Source organism: Arvicola amphibius, chromosome 9, assembly GCF_903992535.2.
Source record: "Arvicola amphibius chromosome 9, mArvAmp1.2, whole genome shotgun sequence".
Lineage (NCBI taxonomy): Eukaryota > Metazoa > Chordata > Mammalia > Rodentia > Cricetidae > Arvicola > Arvicola amphibius.
The window spans coordinates 82,014,287-82,037,284 of record NC_052055.2 but is presented as its reverse complement, the minus strand read 5'-3'; the positions used below and the strand labels follow the sequence as shown (position 1 = coordinate 82,037,284).

Sequence of the window (22,998 nt, the reverse complement as noted above, 5' to 3'; positions counted from 1 at the left end):
AGAAGGCTCTTTTCCCTTGTTCTCTACATGATAAGCATAACATGAATAAACCTCACCCAACATACTGACTTAGTCCAGTCTTTTGAAAGGAACAAAACAACATTACTTTGATCTTTCACACAGTTCAACAATAGCAAACATAATTGCATTATCTGCTTGGACGCAAAGAATAGCTTAGTTACATAGCTCATTGATTTGTTTAAGTGAGTAAAATGTTGACCAACTGGCTACCAGGCTATTCTCTCTTAACAGATGTGCACTGTATCTAATGTTATGAAACCACAGACATCTATTCCTCATTCTGTGGAAAAGGTACAGGGGTAGAGCATATCTTTTAGAGCTCTGATTTTATAATCATCAATAATTTATTAGGTTAGAAGGATCACTCATTGTCGATCTTCGAAAGTGGCTTCCTCCAGGTTCTCCACCTGTGCTGTCTGACTCAGCACCAATTTGCAAAGGCGCTAACAGAGCACAGATCCTGCCCTTCTGAGCCACAGAAAATTCATTTTTAGACTTTATGTATTCATATAATAGTTTATGATAATGAATGACAAACAAGACATGAAAATATCATTCATCGCGAAGTATACAAATGATGGATGAATACCTATGCAATAGATTTTAATTGTGCTTGAATTTGGCACTATGTACTTAACTTGGCTGTCTTCATCTTGAATGTCTGTCTTCTTCAGTGGCCGCCTAGCCTGACAAAACCATCTCATTGCCCTTTGGGCCGCCATAGGAACTTTCCACTCTTATTACAAATTTCAGGTGGCTGGGAGAAAGACTGCTGAGAATGATGTTTTTTACTTATGCAGTGGGGTTTATTTTAAAGTTTAATGCGGCCATCAAAGGTTAATGAGTCCCATGCTTATACATTAGACAGCCTCACTCAGCATCTCTAGACTGACTCAAAGCTGAGACGTAAAGTAGCAAAGAGAGGAAGAAATATGCACACGCGTACCTGAAACAGGTGTGTGTAGAAAAACATGAAAATGTAGATGTTCCAAGACAAAGAAACTTATGATACATGTGCACAAGCTTCAGTCGTTGAAAAGTACCATTCCCCATAGAAAATTTTCCTTTCTACTTATAAAATTAGAAATTTGTTTATAAGCTTGTGAAGAGAATGCTAGGAAAATGAAGAGTCAATCCATCATGCTGATGGAATGGTCCACACATGCACAGGCATGTGTGCACACAGACAGACAGACAATGGGGTTGGTAGAGTCTTGAAGGAAGAATGACTATGTTCTTTAAAACAAATATGCAGAAGATTTCCCCAAGACCTAGTACATGAGCCATTCCAGCACACTCAAGGAGAGTCTTTCAGTATTTATTTACATCATTTCTGTCTGAGTTACTATTGCTGTGCTGTCAAGAGACACCATGACCAAGGTTATTTAGAAAATAATATAATTGGGGGCTTGACTTGCTTTCTCTTTCAAAGAGTTAGTTCATAATCATCAGGGTGGGGAGCATAGCAGAAGGCACGCAGGCATGGTGCCGGGGCAGTAGCTGAGAATATACCTGTTATCCACAAGCACAAGGCAGAGAGAGAGGGAAACCCAGTTTGATACCTCAAAGCCCACCCCCAGTGACTTACCTCCCCCTAATCCTTCCCAGATAGGCCAACCCTCCTAATCCTTCCCAAACAGTTCCACCACTCCCACAACTAGGGACCAAACATTCAAATATATGAGCCCATAGAAGCCATCCTCATTCAAACTGCCATGGCACCTCATGAATAAAGCTGAAATAACTTGTGATCTCATTTGGAATTGGACAAGCTGAGCTTCTTCTCCCTATGGGTGCAAAGAACCTCGATCCAGCTCAGTCTTGCTGATGTTTCATAAATGATGCAGTCACTCTCCCACAGCTATGTCACCTGGTCTCCATAATAAGTATAAAAATAATCGTTTAAGAATAGTAGACAGAGGAGTCCTATTATAACAAATAATATTAAGGCAGTTAAAAGGAATATTTTATTTGATAAAGGTGATTAAATCTTGAAAGAATGGGACGATTTGATCCGTAAGTTGGGTCTGGCTTTGGTTTGGTTGGATGGTTGGTTGGTTGGTTGGTTGGGTGGTTGGTTGGTTGGTTGGTTGGGTGGTTGGTTGGTTGGTATTTACACTGCCAGGGATCAAAGCCTGAGTTTCATGACTGACAGGCAAGTGCTGGACCACTGAGCTACAACCCAGCCCTTCTGCCTAGAACTTGACGCATTTCATGTTAATCTGAAACAACAAAAGGGTGATTAATTTATCTTCTCTGATTAAAAAGTGATTTAAACCTCTTACAGAAAAATTGGCAAAGACACAAAACAGTAGAAACCTAAACCTTGTGTCTGTTCCCACAACACACTGAGGTGGTAATTGGAGTATTATGGATGACCCACAATTCAAACCCCAGGAAATCTCTGCAAAATCTGGAAAACTCACTCAGGCTGACAGTGACTTCAACTGACAGCAAAGTCTGACACAAACTCACACAGGTCTGGTCTGTCTTCTTGTCCTATCAGAACATCACACTCCGCTATGGAAGAATTCATGTGTTTATGTGCTGTTAGAAATACTTCTGCAGACACCAGTGGGGTCTCGCCACACCACTCATAACGGATGCATTGCTAGCTGTTTAAAAATTTAGCTTCTGCTATATAACATTTGTGACTTCTATTTTCCATGTCATCCAATGGTTTTCTAGACAGTAATTTAGTAATTGTGAAACTTTCCATATTATGGGTTTTACGGGATGTATTCAACTAATATCCTATAGTGGAACACCTGATAAAGAAATAAAATTACCTTACAGATTCCTTCCCAAATGTAAACAAATGTGCCAGTTTTTCATTCATACCCATTTAATTATTATCCTGGAAATCCAAGGAAGGGGGTGGGAAAAGACCTTCACTTGATGCGTAAGTCATATTTTTTCAGGTAAACTCACAGGTGAGTTTTTTTTTTTCTTATAGTGCACTAAACAGATAAACTAAGTATATTATAAAGCATTTTTTTTTTTACTTTGCCAGTAGCTGGATGAAGCTTTGGTGCAAGCAAATGTTTGTCCACTGGTATTATACCAACCCAAAGCCTGTATTTGCATGTTTTAGTAGTATACAATTCTCAGTAATACTACTGCTGGTTGGTGGGTGTAGAACATCAGAAATGTTCTATGGGTCACCAACAGATTCAGTTACCTTTATCATCTATTCCGTGCCATGGCATTTTAGCTTACCACACCTACTCTTTGAAGCTGGTATTTAGAGACCGGAGAGATGTCTCAGAACACTTTCTGCTCTCCAGAAAACCCAGGTTCGATTCTCAGCCCCAAAGTGGTGACTGACAACTGTCTGTAACTCCAGTTACAATGTGCTCTTCTGGCCTCTGCAGACAACAGGCACACACGTGGTATCCAGACATACATGTAGGCAAACACCCATACAGATAATTTTTCATTTAAGTAGTTATTTATAGGTTGTGCATATCAAGTTTCTCGATTAGTTAAGGTCCATGATTAATTTTCAATAATAAAAACATTTGAATTGCAAAAATGATCTGTTTCCTAGAATAAACTTTATGATAGAAACTGTTTCTTCCAGGGTCTTCAAGGAATCCCTGGCCTCTCAGGTGCTCCTGGCCCAACTGGACCTCCTGTAAGTATTTGATAAGACTATTCTCCTTACAGGTCATACCTGTAGGAATGCTACAAGGTACATATTCCTGGGGCCTCTCATGCTCCGTATCTCTTCAGCACCTCCAGTTTTTTTTTTTTCTAAGATCAGTTAAGCCAGCTTAGTGATCTGGAGACTTCCTGTCAAAAGTTTGGCCAAGCCAAAGAGCATCCTTCCACTCCAGTGGAAATAAAAGCTGGATACACAAGTGCATCCTCTCCTTACTTTCAAATTTTGGTGCTTACCTTGACAAGAGATTCAGATGCAACACAAGCTGAGAATTTTCCAAAGAAAAATAACAGGCTAAAGATTATCGGCTTTAATTTGTTTTATTCCTATATGTGAATTTTTTTTAAAAAAAAATCTGTTTTGCTGCCCCTTGAACACAGCAATATGGCCTCCGGGTTATCTTGTTTTCCTGGAACAGAATCTGTTATCATTCCCAACCTGCCAAACCAAGTCTCTTATTTGGAGTTTATTTCGAAGCAATTCTAAAGTTCAATTGCCAGGTAAAAAAAATGGACACACAATCACACTTGAGTTTCAGACCAACAAATAATGTTTGTATAAGTTGGTCCCAAATAATGCATTTTCCTGGCTGAATTAATTCCACTCAGTTGATGTCTTGACTTCTCTGTCTCTTTCTCCTCTTAAAGCTTCTATGTCAGGAAATTGTTTTTATCCCTCAAGAGTGTGATCATTCCTTAATGTTTTGAATCATGGGTTTGCCTTAATTAAAAGTTTATCATTTATGCTTGCACCTCAGTATGTCAAACAAACTTGCACAGTAAAACTTAAAATAATGGAAGAAAACTGCAAAAGAAACCACAAGAATTAATGCTCATTCTAGTCTCAAAGAAGAATTAAACTTATTTTTTGTTTTCCTTTTTACAATGCAGATCACATAACTCAATATACACATTGTTAATTCTGCCCAGTCTTAGAGTATTTAAAATGTTGATCACTACCAAAATTATACCTCATTTAGAAAGACATAATGTTATGTAAATTGCCATTTAAACAGCAAGACTAAATTCTTAAGTGTATCAAAAGGTTCCAGTTAAGGTCATTAAATGTGTTTGGCCAAGGTGAAAAACACCCACAGATAGAAATTTTACCCTTCCAAAGAGTTATCAGGAGAATACAGGTGCTGTATCAGCTTGAAGAAATATAAACTTGTATAACTGATTTAATTAAGATTAAATGACCTTCAACATGGGTAAGTTTTAGCAACCAACTTCCAACGTCTTTTGATCATTGACTTGTTGGCTCTATGACAAACTCAGCTGTCCATTTCACAGGGCTTAACAGGAAGAACTGGACACCCCGGTCCCACTGGAGCCAAAGGTGACAAGGTATGGAGGAAAATGGGGCTTGGGTTATGGGTAAGGTGGAACCATTTACTGAGAGATCAAGTAATGCAATCAAGAACAGCCTACAAGAGCAAATGGTGTCAGGAAGTGGCTACTCGTGAAGTGTGCTTGCAAAGATGCTGGTCTAAAAGTGGGTGTGAGCACAGGTGTGTTCCCAGAGGAAAGTAAGATGAGAGAGAACACTGGGGTGGGATTTAGAAAATCCAAAGTAAATTGGGAGCATGGAGACTTTGTGGGAGGGTTTAAGGGGAGAGGCAGAGAGGGGAGCAGAGAAAAATGTAGAGCTCAATAAATATCAACAACAACAAAAAAAAGAAAATCCAGAAACTGGAGTCTGAGACTAGGGCCATGAGTCTGTGTGGAAGAGTGACTGGTCCAAGTCTCCTAAAGAGATATAGGTGAGCTGGATTGATTATAGCATATCAGAGAGTTCGGGCTGTGCCTGAGTCTTAATCTCTTGAGCTTTTATAACAAAATATTATAAATTGTTTCTAAACAGTGCCTCTCGCAGCCTCAGAAGCTGGAAAGTCCCCAGTCAAAGCACTGGTAGCTTTGGCAGCCGCTGGGGCCCATTTTCTTGTTCACAGAGGGCATGTTCTAAATGAGTCCTTGTGTAGTTCAACTGTAACCCAGTTCTCTTGGGCTTCTTTATAAGGGCACTGATCCCATTCATGAAAGTTCCACCCCGTGACCTAACTGTCTCCCAAAGGGTCCATCTAATTCATCACACTGTGGATTGGATTCATGCTTTCAAGTTTTCGGGGAGGAGTGCCCAAACATTCTGAACAAGCTCTCTGGCTCCAGATGCCGTACAGGCTATAAAGACAACGATCAGTAACCAAAGGTCTTGTGATACAATCTGGAAATGCTGTCCCTAGAAGGCGACAGTGGGAAGTCACTGAAAACGTGCTCCTTGGGGGAAAAGAATGTATTGGTTACTTCTAGCTGCTGTTTCAAAATATCTGAGACAACGTCAAAAGCAGGAAGGGTTTATAGTTCATAGCATTCATCATGGCAGCGAGGTCATGATAGGAGGAGATCCCGGGGTCACCCTGCATCTGCAGGCAGAAGTAGAGAAAGGTGAATGCTGATGCCGTTCTCTTGTTCGATTGGGACTCCGGTCCGTGTGATAACGGTGTCCACATCCAGTGCGGGTCTTCCCCTGCTCTGCTAGACATTTCTGGAAATGTCTTCACGGACACACCCAAAGGTGCGTTTCCATGGTGATTCTAAATCTCATCAGCTGGGCAGTGAAGATGAACCACCACAGCTCACGGCTGGCCGTGCGTGCTGTGTTAGGGAGGGAAGACCAACAGCGCAAGAGCACCAGGCTGTCCGGGTGTAGGATCGAAGGTGGCATTACAGTGACAGACAAGGCATAGACTCACAAATGGTGAAATAGCTGAAATTATTCAGGTTAAGGAACTAAGTGCCAAGGGGCCACATAAGCTAGCTGAATGTCTCCTGCACGCTTGCCAGGATGCCAGCTCCCTGAGCAAAATGGAGCATGGTGGTGTCGAGGAGCACAATATCCCCCATGACACTTAAATGAAACAAGCCTACTTGTTCTGAAGCGCCTCAGCACATTTTTATCCCGCTAATATCTCAGGAATCTTTCTCTGCTCCACTAGCCTTTTTTCCCCCTCTATTTTCTATGAGAATTATTCTGTCCTAGATTGGCCTTTGAAGTTAATGGGAATTCCACACTGAAGTGAGCTTGAGGGCACAAATGAGAATCTGACTTCTAATTGTGCCAGGAAGAAAGAAAAGAAGTATTCTCAATAGGCACACGCTGTTGACTCATGAACACTATGACGTCATGCTCTAAAGGACATTGCCGGCAGTCAGCAGGACGGAGGATGTCTTAGGGAGACAGTGACCATCGAAGCAGTTTGGGGACGATACAGTGTGCTTACTCCGTGCATACATTCTCAGGCGGTGCATTGCGTGAGAAACTTCACAGCTTATTTAAATTGATGAATATATGGTTTGTGATGTTTTCCTTTGTTGTAAGAGAAAGATGAGTGTTGAAATAAAATCGTCTGCCAAATTCTGAAAGAGGACTAGCATCCCTCAAATTTCCTGGACATTGTGTGTTAGTCCCTCTGGATACTCTGTCAATTAGCCATGTGCTATCTCTGTCCTTGGTAACCACAACATAGAACAGTTTATAAAGGTACCATTCTACAAACAATGCACAGTTATAGGAACAACGGGCAAAAAGCCCAAGGGGCTGCAACAGTTGCTGGCTATGAGCTGGTAAGAAGTCTGTGCTTTGTAAAAGTCGTTTTCCAAGTCTCAGTTCAAATCACAGACTAGTTATTGTTTTATAGTAAGCGATTATTGCAGTGTTCCTTCGTTTTCAATTTGTGTTTCCTATAAGCAGAAACCTAAGGCTATTTAAATTGTATCAACAAATAAAATTAACAGGCTATTTCTCTTAAGTGGTGCCATACCGAAGTCACTTCTACTCGGTAAGACATGACTCACCTGGTTGTAGAGTTTGATATTAGCCAACAGGTATGGCACAGGTTGTGACTTGATACTTTGGCTAAATTTGCTAGCATGCTCTCTCTGGCTCCACAAAGCTGAAGTTGCTGGAGGTGAAGCCAAGAGTGAAGGCTAGTAAGGCATAGTCTCAGAGCCTGCAGTCTGTGTATGAACTCTCCCCTTCTTCCCCATGTATACATAGGAGGAGAGAATCCCCCACTGTACTCAAAGTCCAGAGCAGGTCACCTAGGTTGTCTACCTCCAGTGAAGCAAAGGGTCCTTCCCTAGAGTTCACACAGCTTGGAGACAGGCATTTACGTTCCTGGAGTGGGGAAATGTATTTTACTGGGCCAAGGAGCAAGGTAAGCAGAATAAGACTGCAAGGCAGAGGCCATGGTGATTTTAGAAGACAGCTCTTCAAACAACCTGGATCACAAATCTCGAGTGGAAATGTCTAAGCCATTCATTTGGTCCTGTGTATCTCCTGCAGGGCAATGAGGGCCCCCCTGGGAAACCTGGACCACCTGGACCCCCTGTGAGTTGTTTAAGATTTACACTCTAATTCTGAATTCTGTGCACTTAAGACTCATAAGGCAGATTGCTTAGATGCTTGAAAAGCTATGTCTTCTGAGTTTTCCGTGTGTGTGTGTGTGTGTGTGTGTGTGTGTGTGTGTGCATACGTGGTGTGTGTGTGGAGTCAGCATGCATGGCTGTACACTGGCCTGCCTCTAGAATTCCTACAAAGGACGGAGAATCATTTGACTACCCTATACCATCTCAGAAAATAAAAGGCCTTTAAAAGGACGTCCTTTCTTTACCATGCTATTCGGACTTTCAAAGATGCTGTGTGTGTTCACCGGTGAGTGATGTCTGAGACGTGAGGAAATTCTCCTTCTACGGCATGCAGTGAGAAAAATGCACGAGAGCCCTGGATGTTTGCTCCCATGGTCTCCACAGACTTGCATTCTTCCAGAGAAGCTGTGGTGAGGAGAGAGGCCACTCTGTAGCAAGTCTGCCCTCGTGTGGGGCCTTGGTCGAATTGCAGCAAGCCTGAGAGGTCCACAGCCATTATTTCCCCGCATTGCAAATTTAGGAGAGAGAGGTAGTGTCTCGCGGCAGCCTTCTGAAACCTAAAGCAGATGTTAGGAGCCTGTGTACAGTTGCACGCTTGCATACAAGCTAGCTGCTCGACTCTCTTTTCTTGAACATGTTCTTCATCTGATTCTTTCTTCACAAAGGAGCAAGACAGAAAATTCCTGGTGTTCTATTCTAAAATACGCTCCTCTTCTCAATGGAAAAAGAAAAAGAAAATTATATCAAGAGACCTGTGTTTTTGTATCAGGCTTAATAAATCTTCCTCTTGTTTCTGGATTCTTCAAAAATAATTCATTTCTGAGACAGATTGTACATCTTCTCTGGGAAACTTTCTTAGAAGTGTCCTAAGTCTCTTATGTCTCCTCCGGGCATAGCATACTAAAATATAGCCCCTGCTCAGTTATTCCCCAATGAACGAGAGCAAAAGAAGAAACAGGCAGAGCTTTTTCTTCCCTACCTGCTGTTTTGCAGATGCTCGCTAGGCACACCACCATTATCCCCAAGAGGCAATGAAATGATGGCTTCTTCATTTTTGCTTCTGAGATATTAAAAAAATAGCAAAAAATGAAAACACACACTTGGATATTTAATCTAAGACTCTGGTGTCCTTTCTAGGTGCTTCCAAACTGAATGTTTCATGTGCATTTTCCCCATGCTAACGTGGATGGAAATTTTCATACTGCACTATGGGTTCTCTTTTCTTCCTCCATATTCACGTACAGGTTTTTTGCGGGGAAGGAGCAAGCGTTCATTTCCCAGGTATTAGGGATGTGTTTGTAGACGTGCCCACGTGGGATTGTGAGTGAAGCTGTCCTCCAGTTCACCTCAGTTCTCCATTTGGTTTGAAGATACTGTAGGAAAGCCTCACTTTGCAGTACCAAATTGTTCCCTGTTCACATCTTCATCAGTCTTACTACACGGCTGCCTGCAGGACATCAGGCTGTAAACACGGCAAATTGGCAACTCAGAAACTGAATTTTAATGAGCAAATAATATTTTCCCTCTGGATACATTAGTGCCTCGTCTGCAGACTTGAACACTACTCAAACCCCAACCGGAAACATTCAGATGCTCCAGGCATAGCAAGGCCCCTTTTCCCCGCTTTCCCGTTTTGAGACATTGAGACACAATGATAGCTTGTTTATTATATTAAACCCACTTTCAGTATAGAATAGAAAAGCTTAAGTAAAAATTAATATCAGAAGAATGCCATTTGGTAAAATGACTGAGGTTCAAACGCTCACTTCTGCATCTTCTTTCTTTCCTAAGGGTGTCCCGCTCAATGAAGGAAACGGCATGAGCAGTTTGTACAAAATTCAGGTATCTCCATGTCTAGTTACCTGCGATCATTTTTCCCATGTCGGGTTCTGTATTTTCTTCTCATCTGTTTTCTCTTCCTTTGAAGGGAGGAATGAATGTTCCCAGTTACCCAGGACCCCCGGGACCCCCTGTAAGTACAGATGGATATCTTGAAGTTGTTTTAGCTAGACCACAGTAATGATTGGTGGGGGAGGATCTTTCAAGCTCACAGAAAACTGAATGTCAGAAATGTAAGCAAATTTTACAGAGAGAGTAAATAATAAGTGAAACCAATTTGAATAAAAGAAAATTTTCATGAAACCTTTCTAATGGAAAATATTTAGCATAGTGCCACTTTTTCATTGCCAAGCTCAATTCTAATCAACGTCTAATCATGCTCATAGAAGTAGCAACATATTGCTTCTTTAGAGTTTTTTTTATTGTGAATGGTGTGTATGTAAGTATATGCATGGGATATACACGCAATGCCTATAGAAGCCAGAAGAGGATGCTAGATTTCCTGGAGCTGGAGCCACCCATCATGGGTGCTGAGCCCTGAACTTTGGTACTCTGGAAGAGAATGATGCACTCTTAACAACTGAGCCGCAATTCCTCTAGATCCCAAGTCACATTTCTTAATTTTATTCTTCAAATCCAAACTTCAGCAAAATATGTACCATCCTTACATTTGTTAATGGGCATTTGAAGAAAAAAAAAGGCTCAGATTCTATAACTATGTTTTCATAACAATTAAAACATCTTTGTATGCTTTTCTTCTAGGGCCCAAAAGGTGATCCCGGTCCAGTGGTATGTATGCTCTTACCTCTGTGCGGTAGTCTTGGTTAACACTGCAAAGGGTACCAAGCAAAGGCAGCCTGCCTCCTTAGCTGTGTCTCAGTTAAGGTGTCAGACACAAGCAAGCAGGCGGAGATATGCCAGCTAACACGTCCTTTGTTTTCAGGATGCATTAGTGCGGATGCTGTCCCTGCCCTTGAGGTGCAACTCTTTCCATCAGCAGGTTTTAAAAATCATCCTCTGATGTAGGAAGGCACATATAAGGCTCTTGACAAATGGGACGCTTCCCTCTAATGGCCTTCTTTTGATGATTGATTCAGTTTTAAGTAGCTCGTGGAAGAGAAATACTTAGGGGAGAGAAATTCCTTAATATGTCTGACATCTCGCCAGCAAGGAAAGGGGAAAGGACTGTTTATTTACTTTGCGTGTCTCGGGCAATTATTCTGCAGGGAGTGTAGACTGTCATAAACCTGCTTATTGAGTGGAATATATCCGGAGGTTAACACTCAGCCAAGAAGGAGATCGTGTCCTCAAGCTGCCCAAAGGGTGATAATTGTTCTCAGCATCTCTCTCAGCCGTGGAGCCTCGCGACAAAAGTTCTGCCAAATTCAATTAGATTCCCTTTAACCTTTGGCATTTTTTTTCCCTGCCATGTCCTTTTCAAGCAAATATTCCACCCTTCATGTTCCATTTGTATAGCCTTTTAGCCTTTGAGGAGAGAATTGAAACTTAAATGTACCTAACACTGAAATAGGCTTTCAAACCACTTTCTATTGCTCTGAAAAAAAAAAATCTTTTTTTAAATTATAATAGAAGTTGGTGAAACTGTCTGAATAAATATTAAACCAGAAAAGAGGTAAACCATAGAAAATAGCTTTTAATATATAATATAAATATATAATATATTTTCAAAGAGATTTACCAAAGAAGTTATCTTTGTTACTGAATATTATTATTATTAGTCTATTTGATTTACCCTAAAATAATTATTTCAAGTCCTAAGTGCTATATTCTGAATCCCAAATATGTTATGTAGACTTTTTTTCGTGATTGGTTACTCTTTCTTTGTTTGTATCTTTGAAAATACTATTCTATGTGTTCATCCAGAAACATAGTGTTCAATTTTGTTTCTATTTTTTCATCATATTGATAAAAATTCCCCTAGTCTTACTTTCTTACAGTCTTGTAGAACAGCACCCCTCTGAGTTATACAGATAAATTCAGACTTCTCACTGACATTTCTGGAACATTCTTTCACGTTCTCACGTTAATAATTGCAGGTTAAGGTGAGAACATTTTTAATGCCTATTATACTGGAGAATAAATTACAATTTATTAGCGCTGGAAAGGAGCCGGTCAAAAACTAAGACCCTTTGAGTAAAATTTAAAGAAATTAGGCCCCGTGTTTCTTAGCTTCATCAGGGCAAAGAATAAAAACTAATGGAAGGTTAGTCTCTGTGTTTATGAATATGTGTTTATGTGAATATGAACTGGAAATATGGAGTCATGAAATTAAACATTGTGTGAACATTCATACTCTTTTGGGCCCTACATGAACACACCTTCTTGCTATTACTATCATCTCCCACCCACTGTGTAGGTATAGAGAAACAGCACCCCACAGTACTGGAATAAACCAGGGGTGGAAGGACTGTACCTTCCAGAGCGCACGTCTGAAACGCCAGCATGGGTAGGCGGAGGAAATGCACTCTCTGAGTATCCTTCACGTTCCATGACATGCTCAGTCAGCTGTGTGTCACTCTGACAAAATACTGGAGATAAATAACTTAGAAGGAGGAAATACTAGTTTTGATGGACGGTGTCAAAGGTTTCAGTCCGTTGTCAGCTGCTCTGTTGGGCCTGTGGGGAGTCAGAGGACCAGGGAACACTTAGTGGGGCTAAGCTGCTAGCCTCGTGGTGGCAGGAAACGAAACACAGCTTTCATTTACAACCATGCTCCATCCCTAAAGCCTGTTAAACTATAAATCTCTAATGGGTTAATTGATGAGGACAGAGTCCCCATGAGCCCTGTGTCTGTATGGAAGGACATGCAGATCAGCCCTTAAACTCGTGCACTTTGGGAAAATAGTTAAGATTCAAGATGTAACACATGGCAGTAATAGTCTTCTGAATAAACCTCTGTAGAGAAAAAAAATTACCTTCAGTTGGATATACTAATAAGTGAATGGTTTCTTGATGCAGAACACTTCTTTTTTAGTTCTTCAATATCAAAGTGATTTCAATTAAATATTTAACTATTATCTGCTCCCAAACAAATGCTGATTAATTAATTGATTACTTCTTCTGTTGTAAGGAAAGACTGCCAGAAGTATAAACAAAGAGATGGCATGATACCAGGATATATTCCACACATCAATAACTCAGGGCCTCCTCACACAGACTTCCACAGATTAGAGTCTGAACACCTTTTTATTTTTTATTCTTATGACTGACAGGTTATTTATTAGTGAGCACTAAAAAAAAATTGTTTTGAAACATAAAACATACCAAGTTGTATACACATTTATTAGGATATATAATACGGGGATAAACAATAATGGTTGTTACAGCTTTAGAAATATTTTCTAGCAGAACTGTATTTTTATGCAAAAAATGCATCTACAGAGAGTACAGTTTGAAGTTCACTTTTCTAGTTTGTTTGTTTGTTTGTTTGTTTGTTTGGAGACAAGGTCTCACTTGTAGACCAGGCTAGGCTGGAACTCACAGTGATGCAAGCTCTGCCTCCCAGGTTCTTGGATTAAAAGCATGCACCACCACACCAGCTAGAGTTGTCCTAAGAAAATATTTTTAGCTAAAAGTAATGAATTCACAAGACATTACCAAATAACTCCATTTTACTTATTTCTCTATGTTTCTAGAGACTTGTTTATATTTCTGTGCTTGGTTTGCCTGATACGTACATGCATCACATGCATGCTGTACCCACAAGAGGCCAGAAGAGGGCATCATATCCCCCGGAACTGGAGTTACAGGTGGTTGTGAGCCACCTTGTGGATGCTGGGAACAGAACCCCCATGTTCCGCAAAAGCAGCCCACTGTTGAGCCTCACTCTGGACCCACTCTACATCATTCTTGGTCAAAATGGTTTTTTGTTCAAATCATCAGCGTTTTTCAACAGATTTTTTCCAAATGCTACTTAAAGACTGACAGACTAGGACCATGCAATAGAATATATAAAGTGCTGGTCTATCCCCTTTTCAGTACCTGTCAGCTTGAGCACTGACTTAAATTATTGACGGTGCCACTCCTGGGGTTATCTTCCTAAGCATTTACAATCTGTGCTAAGGATGCTACGTCTGCTTGGAGAGCTCCAGCTCCACTCACTCTTAAAGAGTCCAATCTTATGAGATCGTAAGCTAGCAGCCCCAGGTGTCTCACAAATTGGCAAACTTTATTAAAATCTGCTTCTCATTCTAATCCTTACTGAAATTGGAGTTATTAATATACTACGGGGATTTATCCTGATTAGATTCTTAATCAGAATAAAAATAATGAATCAGAAAACAGACTCATGCCTGGAGAATAGCTGTAATTCCCGAGCTATGTTCATATACCTAATGCCTGAAAATAGAGAGGCCATTCGCTAGCCAGGTTGGCAATCAGTGCTGATGGATGTGAGCAATAAAAAGACCTTGACTTTAAATTATTGCTTATAAACCTTTGGTCATTGCTTCTGCGTGTTTTGTTTTCCCATTTACAGGGAGAACCTGGTGCGATGGGCTTGCCAGGACTCGAAGGGTTCCCTGGTATAAAGGTAAGCACAGAGGCAGTGTTGGTTCAATATTTAAAAAAATGTATGTTCACCTGGCTATTATGCCAGTAACTGCTTTATATTTATTAAGGATAGGGGAACGAAACAAGTGAAGCTTTTATACTTACGGGGCTTGTTTTCCAGGAAGAGATAGAGAAAGTAACAGGGAATGCACGATAAAAACAAAGTTATCAGAAAATACTACAGAAAGAAATTGAAAGTAGAAAAGGTTAAAGAATATCACATGTGCTTGGTGGGGGTGGAGGGTCCTCCAACATCAATCATATGATATCCCAGAAAGCAAGAGCTGAGCAGTGACTTAAGGAAGGTGAGTTAGCCATGTCCTTATAAATCCGAAGAAAGAACAATTCATGAAGCAGAAACCACAGATGTAAGGACCCCAAGACAAGCCACCAGCTCCAGCAATAATGAGAAGGTCAATGCGTGAACGCAGAAGTCTTAGATATGAGGTCTGAGAAGTGGGGGTAGGGTAGAAAGGTGACCCCAGAATATCAAACAGTGCTGCTCATTGTGGCCACTGGAGGAACGATGCTACATAGGATGGAAGAGACAGAGGTAAGCTCCGGCATTATCTAATATTCTAGTTCGCTTTCTGTTGCTGTGATAAAATATTCTCAGCAAATGCAGCTTGGAGGAATGAAAGGGTTTACTTGGCTACACTTCCACATCACACTCCATCATCAAGTGGTCAGGGCAGGAACTCGAGCAGGAACCTAGAGGCAGAATTGAAGAAATGATGGAGGAATTGTTAGGCCTGAGGATCTAGAGGAGAAAAGACCAAATCCACAAGTGTCCAATTAAAGCAAGCTGTATTTTGGGGACTGACCAAGTCAGCTGTCTCCCCTAAGTCAGGATTTGAGAGAGCAGCCCCCGCTAACCTCTTGAAGTCCCTTTTATAGGAGAGATAAGGTGTTCCCAGAAGTGAGAGAGCTGGCTGTTATACATTGTTAAAAGAATACAATGATAAGGAAGGATCAACGATAAGGATGGACATCATGTAAGTGGAGTTGCAAGCAGTTTAAATCAGATCTAAGAAACAGGAACTTGTTCCTAATTACAAATAAAAGCCTTAACTTGCAAGAACTTAATACACGACAAACAGGAGTTTATTCTTGAACTACAAACAAAAACCTTAACCTGTACAGGACAGAGACTTTTTAATTACAAGGACAAAGAGGAAAACTGCAAACAGAACTCTTCACCTACAGGTATAGCTTTCCTGTTTGGGTCTCCCATTAACTTACAAGGTGTATTATTCCCGTTTAGTCTCCTTAGGTTTATAAATTATGGCATTGTTTTACGCTCCCTATCTCTTTATTTCATCAAGTCTTCTTTTACAGCCCTAAGCAAAATTGTGAGGCTTTTTTTTTTAAACTATGGGTTCTGCTCAATAAAATTGCTATTTTACTCTCCCACATGTCATGCCCAGCACGGACAGCAGTGCCAACTACATCTGAAACACACTGCCTCTTGAAGGCCGCTGAATCGTTCTGGTTTTCAGAGCAATTACATGGATCTTCTGACTGGTCATTGGAGAAAACTACAGATCTTGAGTTCTCAGTCTTTCTTATTCTAACCCTGCATCCAACAGGAGTAGGTGAAGAAGAGATTCTCAGGAGATATTTAGTGTAATTAATATTTCAGGTCATAGTAGTAATTTTTATTATGTGTAGAATTTTAAATATTGACTAACTTTAGCTGTTAGAATGCATGGCTTCCTTTTGAAATAAGCCAAAGTAATATCATGAATAATGGTTTTCACTAGAACTATGAATTACTTTGTTCTTTAAAGGAAGAAAGTATAATAGGTTGAATTGTGTATACATTTTTTCTGCTTTTCTAGTTTTCTTCATACAAGTTAATAACAATAGTACTTATTATATTCAACAAAGGCTTTACAAATTCAATTTCTTTTAATTATATACATAAGTATTGTATTTACAACATTTCTACCCCTTCCTCTCTACCTCCAACTCCTTTGTCCCCCCAGATTCATGGCCTCCTCTTCATTATTACTCACATATATAAACAATTTGTTATAAATGTAGCCTGTTGAGGCCATTTTGTATTTTGTGTGTGTGTGTGTGTGTGTGTGTGTGTGTGTGTGTGTGTTTAGGGCTGCCCACTTGTAGTTGGATAATCTATCAGGAGGTTCATCCTTGGAGAAGACTGAAAATATCTCTCTCTCCCACTCCCTCCCTCCTTCCCTCTGCACTTTTCATCTAGGGGTAGCACCTTGTGAGATTTTCTCCATCCCCAATAGCATGTCAAATTACTATTTGAGCAATGATTATAAAAGTCAAGAGTACATAGCTATCATTATAAGTAGCCATTTCTATTTTAACCTCAACAGGGAGATCGAGGCCCAGCAGGTCCTCCAGGAATAGCTGGCATGTCGGTGAGTTTGGCTCATGTTATGTTATGTTATGTTATGTTATGTTATGTTATGTTATGTTATGTCATGTTAGCTTTTCAGGTATGCATTTCTATCTCAGTCCATAGCTGGTGATCAAGGGGTTTTGAGTATATGGTGGCTGATGTCCAGAGCCTGTCCCGCTCTCGATTCTAGCATGTCTGTTCTTCATTTTGACCGTTCCCCTCCTTTTTGCCTTTTGTTCCTTCCCAAGTCTCTTTCATGGAAAGAGAGGAAATCATTTTACACATGGCTGTGCATTAGTGTGTGTGCACAGCTTTGAAAACTCACTTTTTATACCTCTGTCCCTGTCATATTTCAGCAGTTTTCTGTCTCCCTGAGGCGATGCTCTCATCTTGGGACATGTGCCTCGGGCTCCCACATTAAACGGTAGTCTGCCTGGGTGCTCACTTCACCCAGGGTTATTAGCAGAGCTTTATTGCTGCTAATGTTTTCTCGTAAACCAGGCTTCAATCCTTTCAGTCATTTTTTGTTGCTCTCTGGTGTCAAATGCTTTAATCTCATCAAGGTCTTTGCAAATGAATAGGAAGTGCTCCCAGAAAGGTTGAAATCATTTCAACGAGCCCTTGGGACAATTCTGATCTTCATTCGTGATGCCCTCATTAAAATTTTGTGGTCACGGTTTATGAGTAAGAGGCCATTTATCCTCTTGGCAGGTGACCCTGCAGAGGAAGTCCAGTATCATATTACAAGAAAGTCCATGGAACCCATGTGCTTGGTTAGTAGGAGCACCGTGAAGACAAGAAGGGGCCCGACTGTCAGCCCCACCCCACAACTGCTTCACTAATACTCCTTAGCATCACTGTATACAACCTAAGACCCCCCCAACCACCATACATTGCCATCTACCGCCATCCTAAAGCGGTCCATGGACCTCTCATTATTACATTTAACTAGCTCAAATAAATAACAAAATGTTACACATCATGTAAGATGCCTTACAGAGAACAACATTCTTTATTAGATTTGTCCATACTAAGACTAAAAATGTATACAATTGTCAAGGCAAAAAATGAAAAATACTTTCTCTAGAATTTATATAAAATGATTGTTTATGAAAGCGGACTTCACACTTAATCTTACACCCTCCAAACACATCTGACTCCCCTCCTCGTTGGCGTTGGGGGCTCTCTTTCTGGAACCATACTCAGAATGCTATCTCAATGTGTTCCCTTACACTCACGTTCTCGTATTCACAAAGAAACTCATTTTCCCATTACATTTATCTACATGTGACTTCAAAATACTTTGTACTATTACCATAAATGTCTGTGTTCAAAGAAATATTCCTAGATACCTGTTGCCAGAGGCCATTCCCAGCATTCCAGACCTGAGGGGGGGACCACCTAAACTATATTAATTGCCATACTGTTTAGCCAATAGCTTAAGCATACTTCTGGCTAGCTCTTACTTCTTAAATTAACCCATTTATATTATTTTATATTTACAATGAGGCTTGTGGTTTACCAGCAAGGTTCCAGCATGTCTGTCCCCTGTGGTGGCTACATGGCATCTAACTGACTCTGCCTTCTTTCTCCCAGCATTCAATTTGGTTTTGCTGCCCAGCTTTACTCTGCCCTATTTCAAGCCAAAGCAGTTTCTTTATTCATTAACCAAAAAAGGCAACACATATCAAGAAGGGCTTCCCACATCATCTCCCCTTTTCTCTCTAAATAAAAAGAAGGTTTTAACTTTAACATAGTAAAATTACACATAACAGACCCAATCCCACTGCCTGCCCAGGCAGCGGTGTGGGTTGTGTTGAGCCATGGGCATGGTCTCTACCACCTTCCTCCTAATCTCCGAGTGGCCATACAAGCACCCAGGCCCACAAACACCATTCAAGTGCTCCTTAGTTGGACCTCCTGAAAGAGCAGCCCAGACTCAGAATAAACACACAGAAACTATATTAATTGCAATACTGTTTGGCCAATAGCTTAAGCATATTTCTATCTAGCTCTTAAATTTTAAATTAACCTATTTCTATTATTTTATATTTTACCATGAGGCTCATGGTTTACTGGCAAGTTTCGAGTGTGTCTGTCTCCTGCGGCATATCACTGACTCTGCCTTCTTTCTTCCAGCATTCAATTTAGTTTTCCCACCTAGTTCTATTCTGCCCTATCACAGGACAAACAAGCTTCTTTATTTATTAACCAATAAAAGCAACACATATACAAAAGGACTTCCCATATCAGATACCAGCAAAGTAATTAAAGTATGTGTATTAGTTTCAAAAGATAGCTTAAGTGAGAAATTCCAGAAATATTTTTGAAGGCTGTAGTTTGATTGAAATATCAGACATATATTTGGATACCTCACAGCTGATAAATTTGCTTTAAAAGCAACATTCACAACACTTAGAAGCACTTGGCAACTTCCAAATTAGGGAAGGGTAAAAATTGTCATGACTACACATGTGCAATTGTGGGATTCAAAATAAGTATTTTTTTAACTGGTCCTTGGAAAACAGAACAGTTAGGAGGGTGTACAAGAAGTGGTAATGGCTACAAGACATTATAAATGCACTCAATGCCACTGTGCCATACACTTTCAAGTGAGTACATGTCAAATTTTGTAACAGATGACAGAGACGGAGATGTATTCCACACTGTCTAAAATTCTTGAGGTGATTCTTGCAGTTGAAGCAAAGCTAAGGCCATTTGGGCCTGCCATGACTATTCAATGGAGGCCCACCGGACCCAATCCTGCCCTTTCTAGAAGACAGTAGTCTGTCTTTTTTCCTCTGTTTCCAGGGTAACCCAGGGCTTTCTCTAGAATGTCTGTCTTTCTCCCTTCTCTGAAGGGATTCACCTCCCAAAATTTTAAGCAGGTTGAAAATGAGACCCTTCCCTTTTAAAGTCTCAGCTGCTCCCCTCTATTCCCACAACATCTTTCCCAACCATAGGCCCAGAGAGCAGGAGGTCCTCTTCCAGGGGCAGCATGGTAAACCCAGTTTAATGCTTTGAGCTTCACTTCCTGTCTTGGCTAGACCCCTATGTTAGTAACATTCTCCATCCCCGTCACTAAATACTTGATGGAGCAACTTAAGGCTCAAAGTCCATAGACAAAGCCCGTCAAGGCAGGGAAGGCATGGCTGCTGGGGTAGGCTGGGCAGATGCAGAAAGAAATTGAAATGTTTTTTATACGTGTCAGTAAACCAAATAGTAGAGAGCTCCAGCAGGAACCAGAAGTGGATATGAGCCTCAAGCCCTGCCTCTGAGCAACCAGATTACTTCTTCTAGTAAAACCACAGTCCTAAAGGTTTATAACTTCCCCAAACCTCAGCAGCTGAGGACCTCGTGTTCACATACATGAGCCTGTAGGGCACATTTCACATTCAAACTGTGGAGGCATCATGTCCCTACCTCTTCCTGTGGTCTGTCTGCTCCATGGTTTCCTGCTTCTTGTTCTTTGGGCCATAGCACATTGAAGGGGGAAAATATTTTTCTCAACCTTTCACCCAAATACAGCTTTTCAAATAAAATTTTTTCATATTATTTTACTACCAACATAGAAGCTCCCTTGTGAAACTCAGAACCTGACATAAATTCCTCTCACCTCTGCCTTTTATCTTACTTTGCTTTCTATCAGTGTGATATTTTTAAAATGACCAAAAGCAACTTAGGAAATTTATTTGGCTAATGTGTCCTGAACACAGCCCATCCCTCAGGGAAACCAGAACAGGAACAGGAACCTGGAGGGAGGAACTAAAACAGAGACCACGTAAGGCTACTACTTACTGGCTTGCACTTTATGGCTTGCTCAACCTGCTTTCTTGTACAACCCTGGACAACCAGCCCAGTTGTAGCACTGCCCACAGTGAGCTGGCCCTTCCACATCAATCATTAATCAAGAAAAGAAAATGTCCCACAGACTTGTCCACAGGTCAGTCTGATGGGGGAATTTCTCTATTAAGGTTTCCTCTTCCTAAATGACTCAAGTTTGCATCAACTTGACAAACAGCAGCAACAAAAACCAACCAGCACACCCTCCCCAAACTCCCACCTCCAACCCCTACCATAAAGCAGCCGTTCTCAATCTATGGGTCGTGACCCCCTTAGTTCAATTTGTAACAATGAAAATACATCCTCCATATCAGATCTTTACATTACAATTCATAACAGTAACAAAATTACAGTTATGAAGTAGCAAAAAAATTAATGTGCCTGGGGGTCACCACTACATGAGGAACTGTATTAAAGGGCGTAGCATTAGGAATGTTGAGAACCACTGGCCTTGAGTAAGAAAGAATTGCCAGGAAAAAAAAGACCTAAGGAAATCCAGTAACGAGGGTACATGGTCAATAATATCCTCCCTCTCCTGCTCAGGACTCTGTAGTGTATGCCTTACAGCCTCTGGGGTCTACTGTGCCCTGGAACATGTACTAGTCCAAATAGACAGTAACCTAAACTCTTGTGGAGGCAGAAATGCATGGCCATCAGTAACGTGGCTCCTAACATTTTTATTTGGTTTTCTTACAGGGGAAGCCCGGTGCCCCAGGCCCTCCAGGATTCCCAGGGGAGCCGGTGAGCTACTACCAATTTAGCAGCAGATTCGGTGCTGTAGTATCTAGGTGCTGTTTTAAAGGAATTTTTACCAATGAACTTTTTTCTTGGCACACACTTCTAGGGTGAGAGAGGGCCTGTAGGAGATACAGGTTTTCCTGGACCAGAGGGACCCTCGGGGAGGCCAGTGAGTACTCACGACACAGGCACTGCCATTCTAAGAGATGTTCTATGCATTGTCTCTTCATTTTCCGCCTCAGAAACCGGAGATCTCAGCAAGCAGCTTCAGAATGAAATGCAGACGGGTTTTAAATATTGAACTTGGGGTACTGGCAGGGAATTCCTCCAGGAGTTTCCTAGATCTCTATGTGGTATCTTTATCATTTAAACAATGGTGGGGAAAGGTGAGATTTTTTTGTAAGTGCCACTAAAGTGGACGCATGGTTTCTTATATCTGGTAACTTCAGTAGAGTTCAAATTAAATGCCCTGTCACATTCTAAAATAGGAAGAAGCCAACATAGCGCCTGTGTGATATACTAAGGAAGAAAACCTACGAATGGCCTTGTCCTGACAGTGTCATTAATAACCATTACTGCAGGTGTGTCATGCCCAGTGCCCTAAAAAAAAGCTTGTGTATTGATATGACATTGTGACAGTCATGCCCACGCTGTGGTTATACATCTAACCCCTACTGCGAGCTGAGAGTGTCCTGAGGCTGGAGAGAGACATGTGAAGCTCTGGGTTTTGTTTTAAAGATTTTTTTCATCTTTTAATATGTATTTTATTTTATGTATATGTGTGACCACATGTATATATGTGTACCATATGTGTACATGTGGGTACCTGGTGCATGTGGAAGCTAGAAGAGGGCATCAGATCCCCTGGAACTGTAGTTAGAGAGGATTGTGAGCCACCAGAGGGGTGCTAAGAACCAAACCCAGTCCTTTGGGAGAGCAACAAGTGCTCTTAACCTCCGAGTCATCTATCCAGCCTATCAAAGTTTCTTTACAGAAGGTCTTGGTCATTTGCTCTGTCATGTATGGAAGGGAAGTACTGAAAATCAGTACCATGAGTCTTAGGAACTTTGTTTGCTATTTCTCTGACATTCAGAGTTGATGAATTCTCTGGCCTTCCTCTCCTCAGAGGTGGCAATGCAGGAAACAAAAGGCATATGCTGTTCAGAGTCAGGCATTCTGGGCTTGATCAATAACCCAGCGTGTTCCATGAATCAATCAGGTGGCATGCAGTGTGAAGAGACCTGCAGTGCTGGCTATAGGAAGTACCAGTGAACACTATAATGTTCTGAGCTTCCTGTCACCTCCCCTTAACAAATTTTCCTCCCTAACCCTTGAGAGCCAGCCCATAAAAGGCTTTCAATTGAGTTCCCCATATATAATACAATTGGCAATTGTTTTTCATTGAACGAACATTTTTGAGCAACTTTTTATTCTAGCAATGGTTGGTGCTGAAAACCGCTGCAGGAGGCACTCATTCCTGCCTGAGGGAGCTCCCACCGGGGTACTGCCACCCTACG

At 41.0% G+C, this 22,998-nt stretch overlaps 1 protein-coding gene across 1 annotated transcript in view; it reads left to right on the top strand.

Annotated features, from left to right (window-relative positions):
* The window catches only part of Col19a1 (collagen type XIX alpha 1 chain), a 302,587-nt gene that overhangs the window by 259,915 nt on the left and 19,674 nt on the right, over nt 1-22,998 (top strand). The window contains exons 37-46 of the mRNA XM_042055762.1: nt 3,605-3,658; nt 4,978-5,031; nt 8,030-8,074; nt 9,904-9,954; nt 10,040-10,084; nt 10,714-10,740; nt 14,450-14,503; nt 16,875-16,919; nt 21,440-21,484; nt 21,588-21,650. Coding sequence (XP_041911696.1) covers nt 3,605-3,658; nt 4,978-5,031; nt 8,030-8,074; nt 9,904-9,954; nt 10,040-10,084; nt 10,714-10,740; nt 14,450-14,503; nt 16,875-16,919; nt 21,440-21,484; nt 21,588-21,650 — 483 coding nt within the window. The remainder of the gene's footprint in view (nt 1-3,604; nt 3,659-4,977; nt 5,032-8,029; nt 8,075-9,903; nt 9,955-10,039; nt 10,085-10,713; nt 10,741-14,449; nt 14,504-16,874; nt 16,920-21,439; nt 21,485-21,587; nt 21,651-22,998) is intronic.